The following is a 17925-nucleotide window of genomic DNA, read 5'->3' on the forward strand; positions in this document are numbered from 1 at the left end:
TGCCAGCCATTGACCTAGCGGTAAAGTCTCATGCGGTAACCGTGCGGTAATGACCTACACATGTCAAATGCCACTTGGCCATGTCTGATAATAAAAAATATTTTTTGGACGTGCGTATCGGATGCGTGCCAAAATTGAAATTACTGCAAGAGCTACGCAGTAGCTGGGCAGTAACTCCATTTTGGCACGCGTTGGGCGCGTGTAGATGCTTACTCAGCTTAGTAAAAGGGCCTCTAAATGCTCTGTGTTTGGGGGAGTCCTTCACAATATAAAAGAACTTCTGCATTTGATAAGGCAAAACAAATATACAGCAACACTTTTACCCATCAGCATTTTATATCTGCTAGGAGTCATGCACAGCTAACCTCTTGTTTTGACCTGGGGTTTAGAGGAGTGCTTGAGGGGGGAATTGTGCTTACCTCATTGGCATTCAAAACCACGTCCATTTGCAAAAGTTTGTTTTGGATGTTGGCTCCCTAATCCTTTCTTTACAGATGCGCAAGTGTGTGAAATCTACTACATATATGTGTAAGCGTTGTTACTTGCATGCATAAGTAACTAGGTCTTATTGCATAAAACGGGGCCTGTGATATAATAGTATGACTTAGTGATAAATTTACATGTTTTAATGGTAGCCCACATGGATAACTACATCCCTAGTTAGTAATATATACCACTACAATTTATAGAATGTAAGCATGATGCCACTCAACCTTAAAATGCATGACTTACTCTAAAAAACTGGCAGGTCAATGTTCAGCTGTGGTCAGTGTGTTTTAAAATGCCGGCCATTGTGGTTAAATGAAACAAAGATATTTTATGCCACTATCTGGGTACTGAGTGATGCTGTATGTCAGTATTTAATTTAATAGCTGCAGCCAGCATTTGGGCTAAATATTGACCTGTCAGTTTTGAAAGTACATCATGGCTTTAATTATTAGTTCTGGATTTGTTTGCAAATTATGATTCTTATGCTGATTCAACAAAAAGTATTATGTATATGAGCTATGACACCACAGAGGCCCCACATCCACAGCAACTGACTTGTAAATAACTTGATTAAAATGTATCTTTTCTTAATTAAGACATTAACAGACTTATTTTCAAAACAGAAGGGCGCCCATCTTTCGACACAAATCGGGAGATGGGCGTCCTTCTTTCAGGGTTGGCCAAATCGGCATAATCAAAAGCCGATTTTGGGCGTCCTCAATTGCTTTCCGTCGCGGGGATGACCAAAGTTCATGGGGGCGTGTCGGAAGCATAGCGAAGGCGGGTCTAGGGCGTGCTTAACAGATGGGTGTCCTCGGCCGATAATGGAAAAAAGAAGGGCGTCCCTGACGAGCACTTGGCCAACTTTACTTGGTCCATTTTTTCTTGCAACCAAGCCTCAAAAAGGTGCCCGAACTGACCAGATGACCACCGGGGGGAATTGGTGATGACCTCCCCTTACTCCCCCAGTGGTCACTAACCCCCTCCCACCCTAAAAAAAACTTTAAAAACATTTTTTGCCAGCCTCAAATGTCATACCCAGCTTCCTGACAGCAGTATGCAGGTCCCTGGAGCAGTTTTAGGGGGTACTGCAGTGCACTTCAAGCAGGCAGACCCAGGCCCATCCCCCCTACTTGTTACACTTGTGGTGGTAAATGTGAGCCCTTCAAAACCCACCACAAACCCACTGTACCCACATGTAGGTGCCCCCCTTCACTCCTTAGGGCTATGGTAGTGGTGTACAGTTGTGGGGAATGGGTTTTGGGGGGCTCAGCACACAAGGTAAGGGAGCTATGCACCTGGGAGCTTTTTCTGAAGTCCACTGCAGTGCCCCGTAGGGTGCCCGGTTGGTGTCCTGACATGTGAGGGGGACCAGTGCACTATGAATTCTGGCCAAATGACTTGGATTTGGTCGTTTTTGAGATGGGCGTCCTCGGTTTCCATTATCGCCGAAAACCGGGGACGACCATCTCTAAGGACGACCATCTCTAAGGTCAACCTAAATGTTGAGATTTGTGCATCCCCGACCGTATTATTGAAACGAAAGATGGACGCCCATCTTGTTTCGATAATATGGGTTTCCTCATTCCTTCACGGGGCTGTTTTCTGAGGACGTCCCAAGGAAAACTTGGGCGCCCCGTTTGATTATGCCCCTCCACGGGGCTCTTTTACAAAAGAGTGGTAGGGTGCGGCAAAACAGCACTACTGCTGGGCAAGCCCAGGTGCCCTGCATGCCTTTTCCTGTGCTAGAAAATAAAACATTTTCTAGCGTGGAGGGTGGGGAGCAAGCGTGCCCAGCAGTAATCAGACAGTGCATGGTCATTGCTGCACACTGCCCAGTTACCATGGGAGTAGCGAGTGAGCACTTATCGCCTCATAAATAGGTGGCAGTACGGATTCACATGCTAATGGCCACGCGCTAATTTTTTAATTAGCATGTGGCCATTACTGACATCAATTTAAAAATAGCCTTTTCCCAGCTAAGGTAACAAGTGGACTGGGTACGCAGCAATCCCCTGTGCCCCGCTATTGCAGGCCACTTTTTACTGCAGCTTGGTAAAAGGGCCCCTAAGAAGTTCTATATTTACACTAGAATTTAAACTCAAAGGCTCTGGCTGAGATTATTTTTAATTAATTTAGAAATTCCTTCTAGCAACTTTGAAATTTCTAGACCCATGTATTGCAGAGGAACATCCAGTTTCATGAGGCAGTGTTGCCAGTATCCAGTGAGGACAAGGGAAATCTACACTTACTGTGGCAGGCACTCCATCTAGTTGCCTTCCTCCATGATTGGACACAATAATCCCCTGAACACCATGCTCCACAGCCAACTCTGCATCCTCCTTTGTCAAAATCCCCTTAAGAATAATTGGAAGTCTAGTCAAGTTCCGTAGCCAATATATGTCTTTCCAACTGACAGATGGATCCAAGGTGTTAATCGGAACACCATAATCCTCAGGGCCATCATATCCCTACGAGAACAGGATAGAGTGATCAATACAAGCCATTAACATGTTCTAATTAACTATTTTGTACACTTGAGGCTCCTTTTACAAAGCTGCGATACTGATTTCCCCTGCGGTAAATGCAACGAAGCCCATAGGAACTGAATGGACTTCGTTGCATTTGCCGCATGGGAATCAGTACCAGGTCAGTTTTAATCCAATTAATTCCCACTAATAATGAAAGAATCTGGCGCATGCCTTCCTCCTTATATCATGACCCCGATTTTCACATTTATTTACAAAAGAAATGGAAGGAATATATTTCACTCGATGATACCACAGACATTTCTCCTGTCACTCTATGGATTGTGTGATGAGGGGGCACATATTGGCCTATTTGGCCTGGAAGAAAAAGAAACAGGAGGGAGAAATTCTATTTCTGATCAGGTAGTTGCATGACTCCAGGCCTAAACACATTGCCTCCCAGAATTCCTCTCTGCAGCAGAAGCTGAAGGACCTAAAATCTAGGCTTAATCAGCTCTTTCAACCAAGAGCGTGGTATTCTTTCAAAGGTTTACTTTCTATAGATGGGGCAACAAAACAGGCAAGTTGTTGGTGAATCTTACTCGTTCATGTAAAACAAAGCATGTCATCACTAACATCAGAGACAGATAAGGTAATCTTTATATAAAAAATGAGGATATTGCCACTCAATTTGTACATTTTTACAAGTCACTCTACTCGGCGAAGCCAGAAGCTGTGGCCAACTGGACCAGTTTTTTTTCCAAAACCTAGCTCTCCCTAGGCTTTCAGGGGAACAGGGATGACAACTAAGCACCCCCATTACTATAGAGGAAATCATCTAAGTGAATAAGATCTTCAAGCTAGCCAAATCCTTGGGGCTCAATGGGCTTGGCCCTGAGTACTACAAAATTTGGGGGCATTACTTCATTGTTTTTTCAGGGCTTTACTTGCGGTGCCCAAAGTGGATCCTGAATGAAATAAAGCCCACGTTGTTATTTTGCCTAAGCCTGGGAGGGTGTCAGACCAGCTTGGCTCCTGCAGGCCTATCTCACTGCTCAACCAAGACAACAAGTTGTTAGCTAGCATACTAGTGGCCTGATTGAATAACTTTCTGCCCACTCTGATACATGAGGACCAGGTGGGTTTTGTTCCTAGTCACTATACATTTATGAATCTCCTTAAAGTGCTGATGGTGATGCAGTCCAAGAGCCCCCCTAAGGCTAGGGTGATGATTGTGAGCCTTGATGTCAGAAAAGCTTTTGACATGGTATCATGGGACCATCTCTTCCAAACACACCCACAATATGGAATTGAGGTGGACTTTGTCACCTGGATTTGTATTCTCTACACCAATCCTACCGCCCGATTATTGATTAATGGAGATCTCACCCTGGCTTTTGAGCTGCAGTGGGGCACCCGACAAGATTGTCCCCTCTCCCCACTATTGTTCTCCTGTCCCTTGAGTCGTGATTAAAAGAGCAGACAATCTGGCCCATGGCCTTCAGATGGGTACCTCGGAATACCGCATTAGTATGTTTGCTGATGAAATGCTTTTGTATATGAACCACACAGATCGCACTCTTGCACGAATCATGGCCATAATAGACTTGTTTGGTTGTTTCACAGGTCTTAAAATCAATTATGACAAAATTGAAGCCCTCCCCCTCAACCCCTGACAGGGAGAAACATGCAGTGGCGTACCAAGGGGGGAGGGTGGTGGGGGCGGTCCGCCCCAGGTGCACGCCGCTGGGGGGGTGCCGTGCACCTGTTGGCCGAGTCCGCTCGTTTCCTCCCTGCTGCTCTCTCTGCACAGAACAGGTTACTTCCTGTTCCGGGGCAGAGGGAGCAGCAGGGAACGAGTGGACTCGGAGCCGACAGGCGCGCGGCACCCCCCCCCCAGCAGGTAAAAATGCACCCGGGGGGGGGGGGGGGGGGATGTAATTTCACCGGGGGGGGGGGGGGGGGGGGGGGGGCGCATGAGCAATCTGCCCCGGGTGTCAGCCAGCCTAGGAACCCCACTGGAAACATTGTAGAAAACTCTGGGAGTCGGCCTAGCCAAAGGCAAACTGAAATACTTGGGCATTATTTTCAGCCTTGACTACACCACTCTATACAAATTAAACATTGCCAATACTATTAGAAAGGTGGGGCAATTGTGTCAGAAGTGGATGAACCTCTCTCTCTCCCTCCTTGGTCGATTAGCTCTAGTTAAAATTGTCTTGATTCCGAAACATCTGTATCCTCTACAAATCCCCCATCTGTGGATCACCAAAAAGGATGGCACAATAAATCAGCTTGGATCGGTCTACCCAAGTTAAAGTTATCTAAAGTGCAAGGGGGTTTGGGGCTTCCTGATTTACGGTATTAAAATGTGGCCACTTTACTCATGTGGATCCATGAAGCAGCTCTCTCCTCCAGGAAATACTCCCTGGCGCACCTGCTTGATAGCTGTATGACTCCAGTCTCCTTACAGGCATACATCCATGGGTTGGGCTCCAATACCTTTCCTTCTTTCTTGCTCCCTTTCCGGTGTGTCTGGGGCTGGTGCAGATGACAAGTCTGTGGGGGCCTCTCCCCTTCTTCCCATTCAGCACAATCCAAACATTCTCCCTGGGATGGGCACCTTGGTGTTTCAGTCTTGGGGGGGGGGGGGGGGGGGGGTATCACTATGATTGCTGCAGTTATGGGGGTGGGCAGGGGGGAGTGTACCTACTTTTCCACAGCTTCAACAGGCCTGGTCCTGACCCTCAAAACATTACTTCCCTTACCTACAACTATGCCACTACATCCTCTCACTGCAGGCGTCTTAGGGAGGAGACTGGCTCTATTAGTAAACTACTGCCTCTAACACTAAATACACAACAAACTTTCTTACTGGTATAAGGTGATCAGGGCTCACCAGGCCGATAAACTCTTACTTGACTTGGTGAATTCATGGTCTCAGGAGCTACAGATCCCCATGACTGTCCCAGACCTACACAAACAATTCGAGGGGCTCTTTGAGAAAGCTAAAGATGCTTCATTGCAGGAAACTCAATTTAGGTCATATTTGATGAGAGTATGAGATCTGTGACTGGCATTGTGGTTTGAGGATAGCTATACTAAATGCCATGTGGCCAAGGGTACTCTATGGCATATGTTCTTGGAATGCAGTGGGCCTGACTATCTGGAACAAACTGTTTGTGATATTGAGGGGTTTGCTGCACATGGAACAGGAGTGGGACTATAAAGTGCTGCTCCTGGGTGATGATCAGGGTTTGTCCAAGGGCCAACTCAAATTTGTCTTTCTGGCCATACTATTGGTCAAAAAAGTTATTCTACAATTTTGGACCTTGTCTGATGATCCTCCCTGCTGTAGTTGGGAAATCCGCATGAAGGAACTCGCCTCCTATGAACTCTTGTATTATGCCAGTAGCCACTCTGTGATCTAAATTAAATATGTATCCCTCTGGAAGCATTTTCCGATATTCTGCCCTTCTGAATCTGAACCTTGGTGATTCTCTACGAATTTGCCATACCCTCTTGACTGATTAACATGTTTGCTTTTCATGCTGTCCCCTCTCCTATGTCCATATACCACTCTTTTAATTTTTCTTTTTGTATGTTTCACCATCTGTTATAGGGGTGGGTCATGAGGGTGGAGGGCAGGGGATTTCTCTGGGGGAGGGTTTACTAATCTAAGTTGTAAAATTCTATCATATTGTTTTCTCTTGTTTTGTGTTTTTGCTGTGAGGTATGCTACACCTTCAATAAAAATGATGTTAAAAAAAAAACCCTTGAAATTTCCCAACCATTAAACTCTTGAAGAACAAAATGCATTATTCCAATATAAAACAAGTTTGGAAAACTACTTTGGAAGCAATGTTGAGTGGGAAGGCGACTGCATAACGTTAGACTGTTGAATATGTGGTCCTAACCTTATACAAATCAGTTATCCGCATAAGAACATATGAATAGCCATACTGGGGCAGACCGATGGTCCATCTAGCCCAGTTTCTTGCTTCCAGCAGTGGCCAATCCAGGTTACAAGTACCTGGCAGAATCCCAAAGAGTAGCAAAATTTCATGCTACCAATCCCAGGGACAGCAGTGGCTTCCCCAATGTCTATCTCACTAGCAGACTGTGGACTTTTCCTCCAGGAACTTGTCCAAACATTTTTTTAAACCAGATACGCTAGCCATGTAACTTCTTTCAGTGTTCCCTAGTCTTAGTACTTTTTGAAAGAATAAACAATTGATTCACGTTAATCCATTGTACACCACTCAGGATTTTGTAGTCCTTTATCATATCCCCCCTCAGATGTCTCTTTTACAAGCTGAAGAGCCCTAACCTCTTAAGCCTTTCCTCATATGAGAGGAGTTCCATGCCTTAATCATTTTGGTTGCTCTTCTTTGAACCTTTACTAATTCTGCTATGTCTTTGTTAAGATACGGTGATCAGGCTTTCTATTTCTTCAGTTTGACATATCAGGAAAAGTCATATGTAGACCAGCTGAAAATCATTTTTATGTGTATAACTTAGGCCCTGTTCCTGGAATACAACTGGCACCTACTCATGACATATGGATACATCTTTGGCTGTATATCACATATATCACATTTATGACAAAATCTATATGATGAGCACCTTGCAAAATTCAAATATTAGCACTTATGTGGCTAGCAGATTCAATATTGAAAATAGTGCGTACTCTTCGCAAAGAGCTTACACTCTTCACATACCTCAAAATTTGAGGTTTTTTTTCCCTGCTGTTTTGGGATAAAAATAACACGAAACAACAAATCAATGCACATCCCTACTGCATAGCTTCCCTTTTCAAACCTATAAAGAACTCATCACAGGATGAGATCTGCCTTTTTTTTTAACCCTATAGTTCCTAGGAATTTCTTTGGCACCACCTAGTGTTTTGAGTAATTTGCAAAGCTAAAGAAACATTTAGAGGTTTATTTTCAAAGCACACAGACTTACAAGGTTGCATAGGTCACTATCAGGCTTATTTTCAAAAAAGAAGGGTACCCATCTTCCGACACAAATCGGGAGATGGGCATCCTTCTCTCAGGGTCGCCCAAATCGGCATAATCGAAAGCCGTTTTTGGGCATCCTCAACTGCTTCCTGTCACGGGGATAACCAAAGTTCCTGGGGGGTGTGTTGGCACCATAGCGAAGGTGGGACTGGGGCGTGATTAAGAGATAGGCGTCCTGGGCTGATAATGGAAAAAAGAAGGGTGTCTGTGACGAGCACTTGGCCGACTTTACTTGGTCCATTTTTTCTTGTGACCAAGCCGTGAAAAGGTGCCTAAACTGACCAGATGACCACCGGAGGGTATTGGAGATCACCTCCCCTTACTCCCCCAGTGGTCACCAACCCCCTCCCACCCTAAAAAAAAACTTAGATTTTTTTTTGCCAGCCTCTATGCCAGCCTCAAATGTCATACCCAGCTCCATGACAGCAGTATGCAGGTCCCTGGAGCAGTTTTAGTGGGTGCAGTGCACTTCAGCCAGGCGGACCCAGGCCCATCCCCCCCTACCTGTTACGTTTGTGGTGGTAAATGTGAACCCTCCAAAACCCACCCGAAATCCACTGTACCCACATGTAGGTTCTCTCCTTCACTCCTTAGGGCTATGGTAGTGGTGTACAGTTGTGGGGAGCGGGGTTTGGGGGGCTCAGCACCCAAGGTAAGGGAGCTATGCACCTGGGAGCAATTTGTGAAATCCACTGCAGTGCCCCCTAGGGTACCCGGTTGGTGTCCTGGCATGTCAGGGGGACCAGTGCACTATGAATTCTGGCTCCTCCCTCGAGCAAAGGGTGTGGATTTGGTCGTTTTTGAGATGGGCATCCTCGGTTCCCATTATGGCTGAAAACTGGGGAAGACCATCTCTAAGGTCGACCTAAATGTTGAGATTTGGGCGTCTCCGACCGTATTATTGTAACGAATGATGGACCCCCATCTTGTTTCGATAATACGGGTTTCCCCGCCCCTTCGCGGGGCCCGTCCTGCGAGGACGATCTCATGAAAACTTGGGCGCCCCATTCAATTATGCCCCTCCACGGGGCTCATTTTCAAAAGAGAAAAACATAAAAAAAATCATTTGGATGGATAACATAAGTACATAAGTAATGCCATACTGGGAAAAGACCAAGGGTCCATCGAGCCCAGCATCCTGTCCACGACAGTGGCCAATCCAAGGGCACCTGGCAAGCTTCCCAAACGTACAAACATTCTATACATGTTATTCCTGGAATTGTGGATTTTTCCCAAGTCTATTTAGTAGCGAATTATGGAATTGTCCTTTAGGAAACCGTCCAACCCCTTTTTAAACTCTGCTAAGCTAACCGCCTTCACCACTTTCTCCGGCAACGAATTCCAGAGTTTAATTATTAACTTCTAAATGGTATTTTCAAAACCTGTTTTCTAGACATCTATCTATACATTTTGTCTGCAGTGCGTCCAAATCACAAAGGGGCGTGTTGGGGGCATTTCGAAAATGGGATTAGGATGGGTTTAGGACATGCTTAATACTTGGATGTTTTACAGCTATAATGGAACAAAATGAAAACGTCTAGAGCTGTTTTCAGAATGAATAAGGCATACAAAGTGCCCTAAATGAACAGATGACTACTGGAGGGAATCAGGGATGACCTGCTCACTCCCCCAGTGGTCACTGACCCCATCGCACCCCCCAAAAATGTGAATAAAAATAGTACGTACTAACCTCAGATGTTACAGCCAGGTCTATTAGAGCAGGTCTCTGGAGCAGTCTAGTGGTCAGTGCAGTGAACTGTAGACAGTTGGACCCAGGCCCATACCTCCCCCTACCAGCTACATTTGTGGTGGAAACATAGCCCCCCAAAACCCACCTTACTCACTTATAGGTGCCCCCTAAACCCATAAGGGCTATTGCAGTGGTGTACAGTTGGGGGTAGTGGGTTTTGGAGGGCTCAACAGACAAGATAAGGGAGCAACAGTGAGATATGTACCTGAGATCATTTATATGAAGTCCACAGCAGTGCCCCCTAAGGTGCCCCATTGCTCTCCTGGGATGTCTGGGGGACCAGTCTGCTAAAAATGCTGGTCCCTCCTACATCCCAGTAGCTTAACTCTCTACTTTTTTAACTTGAATGTTTTTTCCCCCAAAAATGGCCTGAAAAGATAAATGCACAGAGCACAAAACCTTGCTACAAATGGTATAAAAAAAAAAAGATAGATGTTTTGAGGTTTTGAAAATGGTCATGTTTTCTATTCGGATTTTGGACGTTTAGCACAAAACATCCAAAGTCCGACTTAGACATCGTATCGAAAATGCCTCTCCATGTAACTTTGTAAGTCTGTGTGCTTTGAAAATGAGCACCAACATACAATGGAGCAATTCTATAAGTGGGCACCCCCCATTTATTGCCCCCAATGCTGTGGTAAGAGCCTATTTTATAATTGCAGCTGGGCACCCTGATGCTTTTATATAATACAAGCATAACTCAACGTTGGTGCGCCAAACATTTAGGCATCCACACTTACAACAGCTGTAAAGGTCCATAAAAGCAGGTGCCTAAACATGACAACGGCACACGTAATTTACTGTATTTTGTAAGTCATGTGCATAAGTTGCAGCACCGCCCTTGTCCCTCCTATGCAACATCCATTTGAACACCCCTTGCATTTATACGCTATGCCACTTATGTTCACCCTTATAGAACAGCACTTAATCAATTTGCTGCTACTTACACAGTCCCTGTTTAATGTACACTTATGCATGCAAATGGCGCATAACTAAGTGCCCAGTTATAGAATTGCCCTTAACAGGTCTTATCTGGATGGCCTCCCATTCTCATGCTGCCAAACCTCAAAGGCGCCTTCAAAGTTCTTAATTGTGAGGTATTTTGGCAAATGGAAGTTGTTTCGAATGTCATTCCGTCTCTTTCCAGTATATGGTAAATCAACGGTGAGAACTAGAGCCTTGTAATCCAGAGCCTCCACCCGGCGCACCAGCTGCTCTGAAAGCTTCCTGTTACGATAGATGTAGAGCTGGAACCAACGCAATCCCTTGGGAGCAGCAGCCGCAATCTCTTCTACCGAGCAGGTAGAGTAGGTACTGGCAATGTAACATGTGTTCATAGCATCAGATGCTGCAAGAGGAAGAAAGAATGAAAACTGTACAGATTATTATTTAACACATCTTCAAATCTTCATTCAAGAATCAATGTATTATATCTTGGGGTAATTTTCAAAGTGAAAATATGTGCACACTTTCACTTTAACTATCTCATAGACCTGCCTTAACTTTTGCTAATGCGTGTGATTATAAAAATTACCTCTGAAGAGACAGTCTAGTCAAGACACAAAGACAAAGCACACAAACATACATGAATAAACTGAAAGTGCACATTTAAGAGGAAATTCTATAAAGGTTGGCTAAAGTTGCCATATCTCAAAAAAGATACAGCTGAATTAGAAAAGGTTCAAAGATGAGCAACCAAAATGATAAAGGGGATGGAACTGCTCTTATATATGGTAAGGCTAAAGAGGTCAGGGCTCTTCAGCTTGGAAAAGAAATGACTGAAGGGGGATATGATTGAGGGCTACAAAATCCTGGATGGTGTGGAGCGGGGGGAGGTGAATCGATTTTTCACTCATTCAAAAAAAGTACAAAGATCAGGGGACACTCAATGAAATTGCATGGAAGTACTTTTAAAACAAATAGGAGAAATATTTTGTCACTCAAAGAATAGTTAAGCTCTGGAACTCGCTGCCAGAGGATATGGTAACAGCGGTTAGTGTATCTGGTTTAAAAAAGGTTTGGACAAGTTCCTGGAGGAAAAGTGCATAGTCTGCTATTGAAATGGGCGTGAGGGAAGCCACTGCTTGCCCTGGGATTGGTAGCATGGAATGGTGCTTCTAACTGGGCTTCTACCAGGTACTTGTGACCTGGATTGGCCACAGCTGGAAGCAGGATACTCGGCTAGATGGACCATTGATCTGACCCAGTATGGTTGTTCTTATGTAAAGTTAGGTGCTAGGATGATGCGTGCTAAGCCCAATTTGTGCACATAATTTAATTTACTAATGAGCTAATTGGTACCAATAATTGGGCACTAATAATGAATTATTAGAACTAATTGGTAAAAAATAGAATTTACATGCACATCTTCCTAGGTACCATTCTATAAAGATAAGTAAAATTTTACATGTGGATCCAAAAAGAGGGCATGGCCATGGGAGGACCATGGGTGGGTGGGTGGGTCAGGGGCATTCATTAAAAATGCGGATAATGTTAATAGAATTTGGGGGATCTGCACCTAATTTAGGCGCGAAGATTTACATCAGGTTTCAGCTGGTGTAAATCCTCGCACTTAAAAATTAGTTGCGGATCCCAGTGCTATGTGATATCCTGTAAACAGCACCCAACTTGGAGCACCATTTACAGAATAACGCTTAGCCCTCTTTTTTCAACGCCATATACAGTAGGGAATTTGGTCCTATAGCATTTGGAAGCTAAACATTATAGAATAGTGCGTATGTGTAATGTCACTGCAATTTAAGGCCAATTAACTCCAGTAATCACAGATTATTGGTTTTTAGTGTTAATTCACATCTAAGTAGCCATTTAAGCTACGTGATCAACTGGCAATATTCTATAACCTGTGTGTGCAATTCTGAAAGCTAACCCCAGATTCTACAAATGGTGTGCAAATACATGTGTGCAAAATTGCATGTTATTCTGAGATGTGAACGTAACTAAATTGGCTAACAAGCCAATTATCACCAATAATTGGACACTATCAATTACTGGCATTAATTGGCAACAATTTGGATTTGCGTGCACATCTTGGCGCTATTCTATAAAAATCTGCACGCAAATCTTATAGAGCGCAACTCAAAAGGGGGCTTGGCCCAGGGGGTTGGGAACGTTCACTAAAGATGCATGCGGTATTAGATAATACCAGGGATCAATGCTTAACTTATGTGCCGGGATTTACAGGTTTCAGTTGGTGTAAATCCTCGCGCCCAAAGTTTGGCACGGAAATCAGCTCTAAGTGGTATTATATACATGGCGCACAACTCGGAGTGCCGTTAATAGAATAATGCTCTGTGCAGATTTTTTTTCGGCACCCGAAATTGGGCGGCAAGCTTTGGGAGGGGGTGAGGTGGGGAGGGGTGGCACTTGGCGTTTGAACAGTCAGTACAGACAGCCTTTTAATGTTACTGTCAGCTACGGGCCTTTGAACAGCACACATGAGCAGCTGTAAATATTCATGAGCAAAGTTCACAACTACGTACATTGATTAAATTATTTCAGAATCAATGCGCATAATTGTGAACACTGCCTGTGCTCCACCAAGACTGTGTCCCCAGCTATGCCTACCAGCACAGTATGCACCTTCTTGACAAGGCACATACATTTATAGTTAGTACTTTATAAAAGGCCTCTTAAAAGACATACATGGCTACAGATGTGTAAAAATGCCTTTATACAATTATCCCCATAAAGACAAAGAAATTGACATTTCAACCCAAACTGACAAAGGGCACTGCTCCAAGCTTCACTAAATTAATAAGAAGAGTTCTAGAATATTTTACCCCTGGATGTACTCAACTCCCCATCCGGCCAGGCTAGACAGTGTAAACCAGTTGGGGCAATCCCTACGGGGAAGGGGATCTCCATGCCCTGGACAGTGGTGCTTGTGTCAATCACAGATACATCACACAGCATCCGAGGTCTCAAACGGATTCTGTAATGAGAAGAAGGCCACATTTCATTTAGGTTTTACATTACACTATATTGTATTTCTATACAGCTAATACCGTAATGTTCAAAGCGGTTTACAAAACTAGAAAGAGTAACTGAGTCATACACTTGGGAGTCACATCAAAACAAACTTCTTAAAAAGCATTGTCTTCAAATTAGATAAAATATTAAAACATGGCTGCAATTCTTTCCAAGTTCTGGGAGCCTGATAAGCAAGCAATTTTTCATACAGTTTCAATCTTTTAACACCTCATGAATTAGGAAAAACAAAGGGAGAATTATGTAATGCTCTTCTAGATATAATAGAAGTTGTGAACAACAAATGATGTAATAAATACTCTGGGCATTAACCATTTATGATCCTATACAGTACACATGAAAATTTGAACAAAATCCTTGCTTCTTCGGGTAGCCAATGGAGCTCTACAAAATACATTGAAATTTTTATCATATTTCTGCAAGGAAAAAACTAATCTTACAGCAGTGTTCTGGACAGTCTGCAATTTTCGAACAACTTGTTTTGAAGCACAAAAGTATATGAGATTTCAATAATCCAATTTAGACAGTAGAAGTAATTGTACCAGCTATCTAAACTGCTCAAATTCAAAGAATTTTCTAACATGTCTCAGATTTCTTAAAAGAACAAATTAATTTTCAACCAAAGTACTAGTATGAAATTCAAAGTTTGATCTAAATAAATACCCAGAAACTTAATTAAAGAAAAAAAGTGAATACCTGGTCTGATCTATCATCATATGATCTAATAATAGATCCTAATTATCAAAAAATAAAAACGTAGTTTTATCAATTTATATTGTAACATCCAGGAAATTATCAATGCTGTACATTTCTGTAATACTGGGGCTGCCTGAACTAAGGTAAAGTAAACCAGAATCATCAAAGTGATATCATCTGCATAAATGAGTAAAATAACCTCTTGTCAATACTGAACCTAGTAAATGAAGAAAAACATTTAAACTGTGTGGGCGAGAGCGGAGAACCCTGCAGAACTCTGAATGGGTTACTCCAACTATCAGACATAACAATACACTGTTCAACCCTGTTACACTTGTGTTGATAAATGGGAGCCCTCCAAAACCCACCCGAAACCCACTATACCTATATCTAGGTGCCCCCTTCATCCCTAAGGGCTATGGTAGTGTTGTACAGTTGTGGGGAGTGGGTTTTGGGGGGGGAGGTTGGGGGGCTCAGCACCCAAGGTAAGGGAGCTATGCACCTGGGATCATTTTGTGAAGTCCACTGCAGTGACCCCTAGGGTGCTCGGTTGGTGTCCTGGCATGTGAGGGGGACCAGTGCACTACAAATGCTGGCTCCTCCAACAACCAAATGGCTTGGAATTGGCCGGGTTTCAGATGGCCGCCAATAGTTTCCATTATCAGCGAAAACCAATGGCGGCCATCTCTAACGCTGGCGATCTCTAAGGGTGGCCCAAATGTTGAGATTTGGCCGGCCCGACCGTATTATTGAAACGAAAGATGGCCGGCCATCTTGTTTCGATAATACAGTCGGGTACGCCGCTTAATGGGGCCGTCATTAGAGATGGCCGCCCTTATAGATGGCCGGCCCCGTTCGATTATGCCCCTCCAAGCCTCCCAGCCACAAAAAATTAAAAACTCCCAGAAGACCAAATGTTCATACGTAACAAACTCTGATAGGCAACTCACATAACATCTTTGCCAGATGTTATGTTCATCAGAAGAAGGCAGACCACTCAATGCAAATATTCAAACCTTTAGGTTCTACTGAATCAAAAAAATATATCCAGCATTGTTCTCTCTATTTCAGACACTTTCTAAAATCACCTCTATTTTACATGACTATTTTACATGCTCATCTTCCAATGTGGTATATATCATTCAGTGTAAGAAATGTAACGAAGGATGCTATATTGGAGAAACAGGCCAGATGCTTAAGACAAGATTCAATCTACACAGACATCACATGAAAATAGCTGGTGCCAGTCAGGCCCCCACCCCTGTGGGCCAACACTTCACTAGACCAGAACACTGCACCAGTGATTTCACAGTAAGAATACTGAAAGGTAATTTTAAAACAATACAGGAACATAAGACCTTTGAAATAAGAATGATTGAATATTTTGACACCCAACAAACAGGACTTAATAAGGATCTGGGTTTTCTAACTCATTATAAAACATAAGTAATTCTCTGTTTATTTCTCTGTTTAGTACCCTCCTCTCACCTACCAACACCCATTCTGTTAGAATATCAATGAAATGCTTTGATGTCCCCATGCATACCCCCACCCTCCCACTCTGTCAGACAGTCAAAGTAATGCTTTGATGTTTCTCTCATATATACTATCTGCTACCTCATTTGCTTATTTCCGATCTGAGGAAGAAGGGCAATCTTCGAAAGCTAATCAAGAAATGTATTAAGTTATGTCCAATAAAAAAGGTATCATCTTATTTTCTTTTCCATGTTTTATTTTGTTTGATTTCTATTGATAACCTTTAAGAGTGGACTAACATGGCTACCACACCTCTCTATTTGAAATCACCTCGACATTGTGATTTAGGCAATTGCTCCAAAACAGTACATCGTAAGGAATTAAAGTCATGCAGCAGATGTTAAAGTCTGGTACAAGTGGGGCTTCCATCTTACCCAATCGTAGGCAAGACCTGTGTTTAATTAATCTTGTCTTCAAAGCTCTGGAGGTTTGACCAATATAGAGGAGATCACATGGGCACTGGATCAAATAAATCATGGCAGTAGACCCACAACACTCCTTACAACACATCTTTTACAAGCTCGACTAGATTCAAAAACTGTCCTTTCCAACATAATCGAGCATACAGAGAGCCGTGGCCACATTTTCAATGGCCCCTCCTAACCGTTTGACCCGTCCTCAACCAGACTTCATTCAGACACAACCTGTCCCCCAAATTCATATTGCATTGATAGGACAACAGGAATTTCACATGTTTAAAACAGCTATATGCTTTTAGTACTGGAAAGTGCCTCTTAATCACTTTACTAAATCTCTGTGAAGCCGTAGTATATCTCATCACAAAAGGCAGAATATCTTCATCATGATGTTTTAACACGATATTGCAGCAGAGATTCTCGAGGATTAAAATAAGCTTGTGTAGAAACATGTTTAATCATCTTCTAAGGATAACCTCTCTGAAATAGTTTATGACCTAGATCTTGTGCCTTCAGCTTATAATCTTCATTAGATCCACAAATCTCCAATACTGGAAGAACTGAGGAAACGGGATATTAACTCTCAAATAAGCAGGATGCATGCTAGAGAAGTGAAGCAATGGATTCTTATAGTTTTTTTTTAAAGATAAAACAATCGTATGAAAACCAGCAGAAAACTTCTGCACGTGTACATCCAAAAATGTGATTTTCTCCGCATCAAATTGCATTTCAAAATTTAATAGTTTAATGACAATTATTAAAATAAGTAAAAAAAAAAAAGATTGTAAAGACTCAATGGACTCCTTCCATAGACAAAAAATGTCGTCCATGAATCAAATCAACCAATAAATGCACTCAAAAAATACAGAGGAATATACCTATCATTCTTCAAAGGCAGCCATAAATAAATTGGCCACCATAGATGCAAAAGAAGCACCCATTGACATTCCCGATACCTGCTGATAAAAGGTAACTCTAAAAATAAAATAATTTCTACTCATAGCAATCTCACTCAGTTTCTATATGAATCTGATGAGGACGCTGTTGCTGCTGTTGTAGACAATCAGATATAACTATCAGCCCTTTTTCTTACAGTATATTTGTGTATAAAGAACACACATCAAAAGTCACTAGGAGACAAGTAGATAACAATGTCTCCTCTTTAGCTTTCAGTATCTGCAGAAAATGTGTGGAATCCTTAACAAAAGATTTCACATCCACTAGGGAGGGCTATAGGCATTTATCAATAAACTTACAAGATCTCTATAACAAAGAATCTCTCTCTGAAACTATGGGGCGACCCAGATGACGTTGCTCATTCTTTTGTATCTTAGGCAATAAATAAAAGATAAAGATTTTAAAATTCGCATAATTCAGAAATCTATATTCTCTCTCACTTAGAAAACCAACATGCAAACCTTCATTAGGATTGTAGTATTAGTCCTACAATCCCAATACAATTAAGTTCAAAGAGAAAAATATTGTGGTGCACTAAATCAAATGCTGAAGAGAGATCAAATTGTAATACAAGAGCTTTA

General features: G+C 42.7%; 1 protein-coding gene across 4 annotated transcripts in view; it reads right to left on the reverse strand.

Moving 5' to 3' along the window:
- HAO2 (hydroxyacid oxidase 2) overlaps positions 1-17925 on the reverse strand; it is a 61174-nt gene that overhangs the window by 13813 nt on the left and 29436 nt on the right. For 3 of the 4 annotated variants that reach the window (XM_030204013.1, XM_030204010.1, XM_030204011.1), the window contains 3 exons: positions 13532-13683; positions 10796-11079; positions 2742-2960 (listed from right to left, as the gene is read on the reverse strand). In XM_030204013.1, the coding sequence (XP_030059873.1) occupies positions 2742-2960; positions 10796-11079; positions 13532-13664 (636 nt within the window). In that variant the 5' untranslated portion in view covers positions 13665-13683. The remainder of the gene's footprint in view (positions 1-2741; positions 2961-10795; positions 11080-13531; positions 13684-17925) is intronic. The other variant, XM_030204012.1, reaches the window with a different exon arrangement.

The sequence above is a fragment of the Microcaecilia unicolor genome, chromosome 5, assembly GCF_901765095.1.
Source record: "Microcaecilia unicolor chromosome 5, aMicUni1.1, whole genome shotgun sequence".
Lineage (NCBI taxonomy): Eukaryota > Metazoa > Chordata > Amphibia > Gymnophiona > Siphonopidae > Microcaecilia > Microcaecilia unicolor.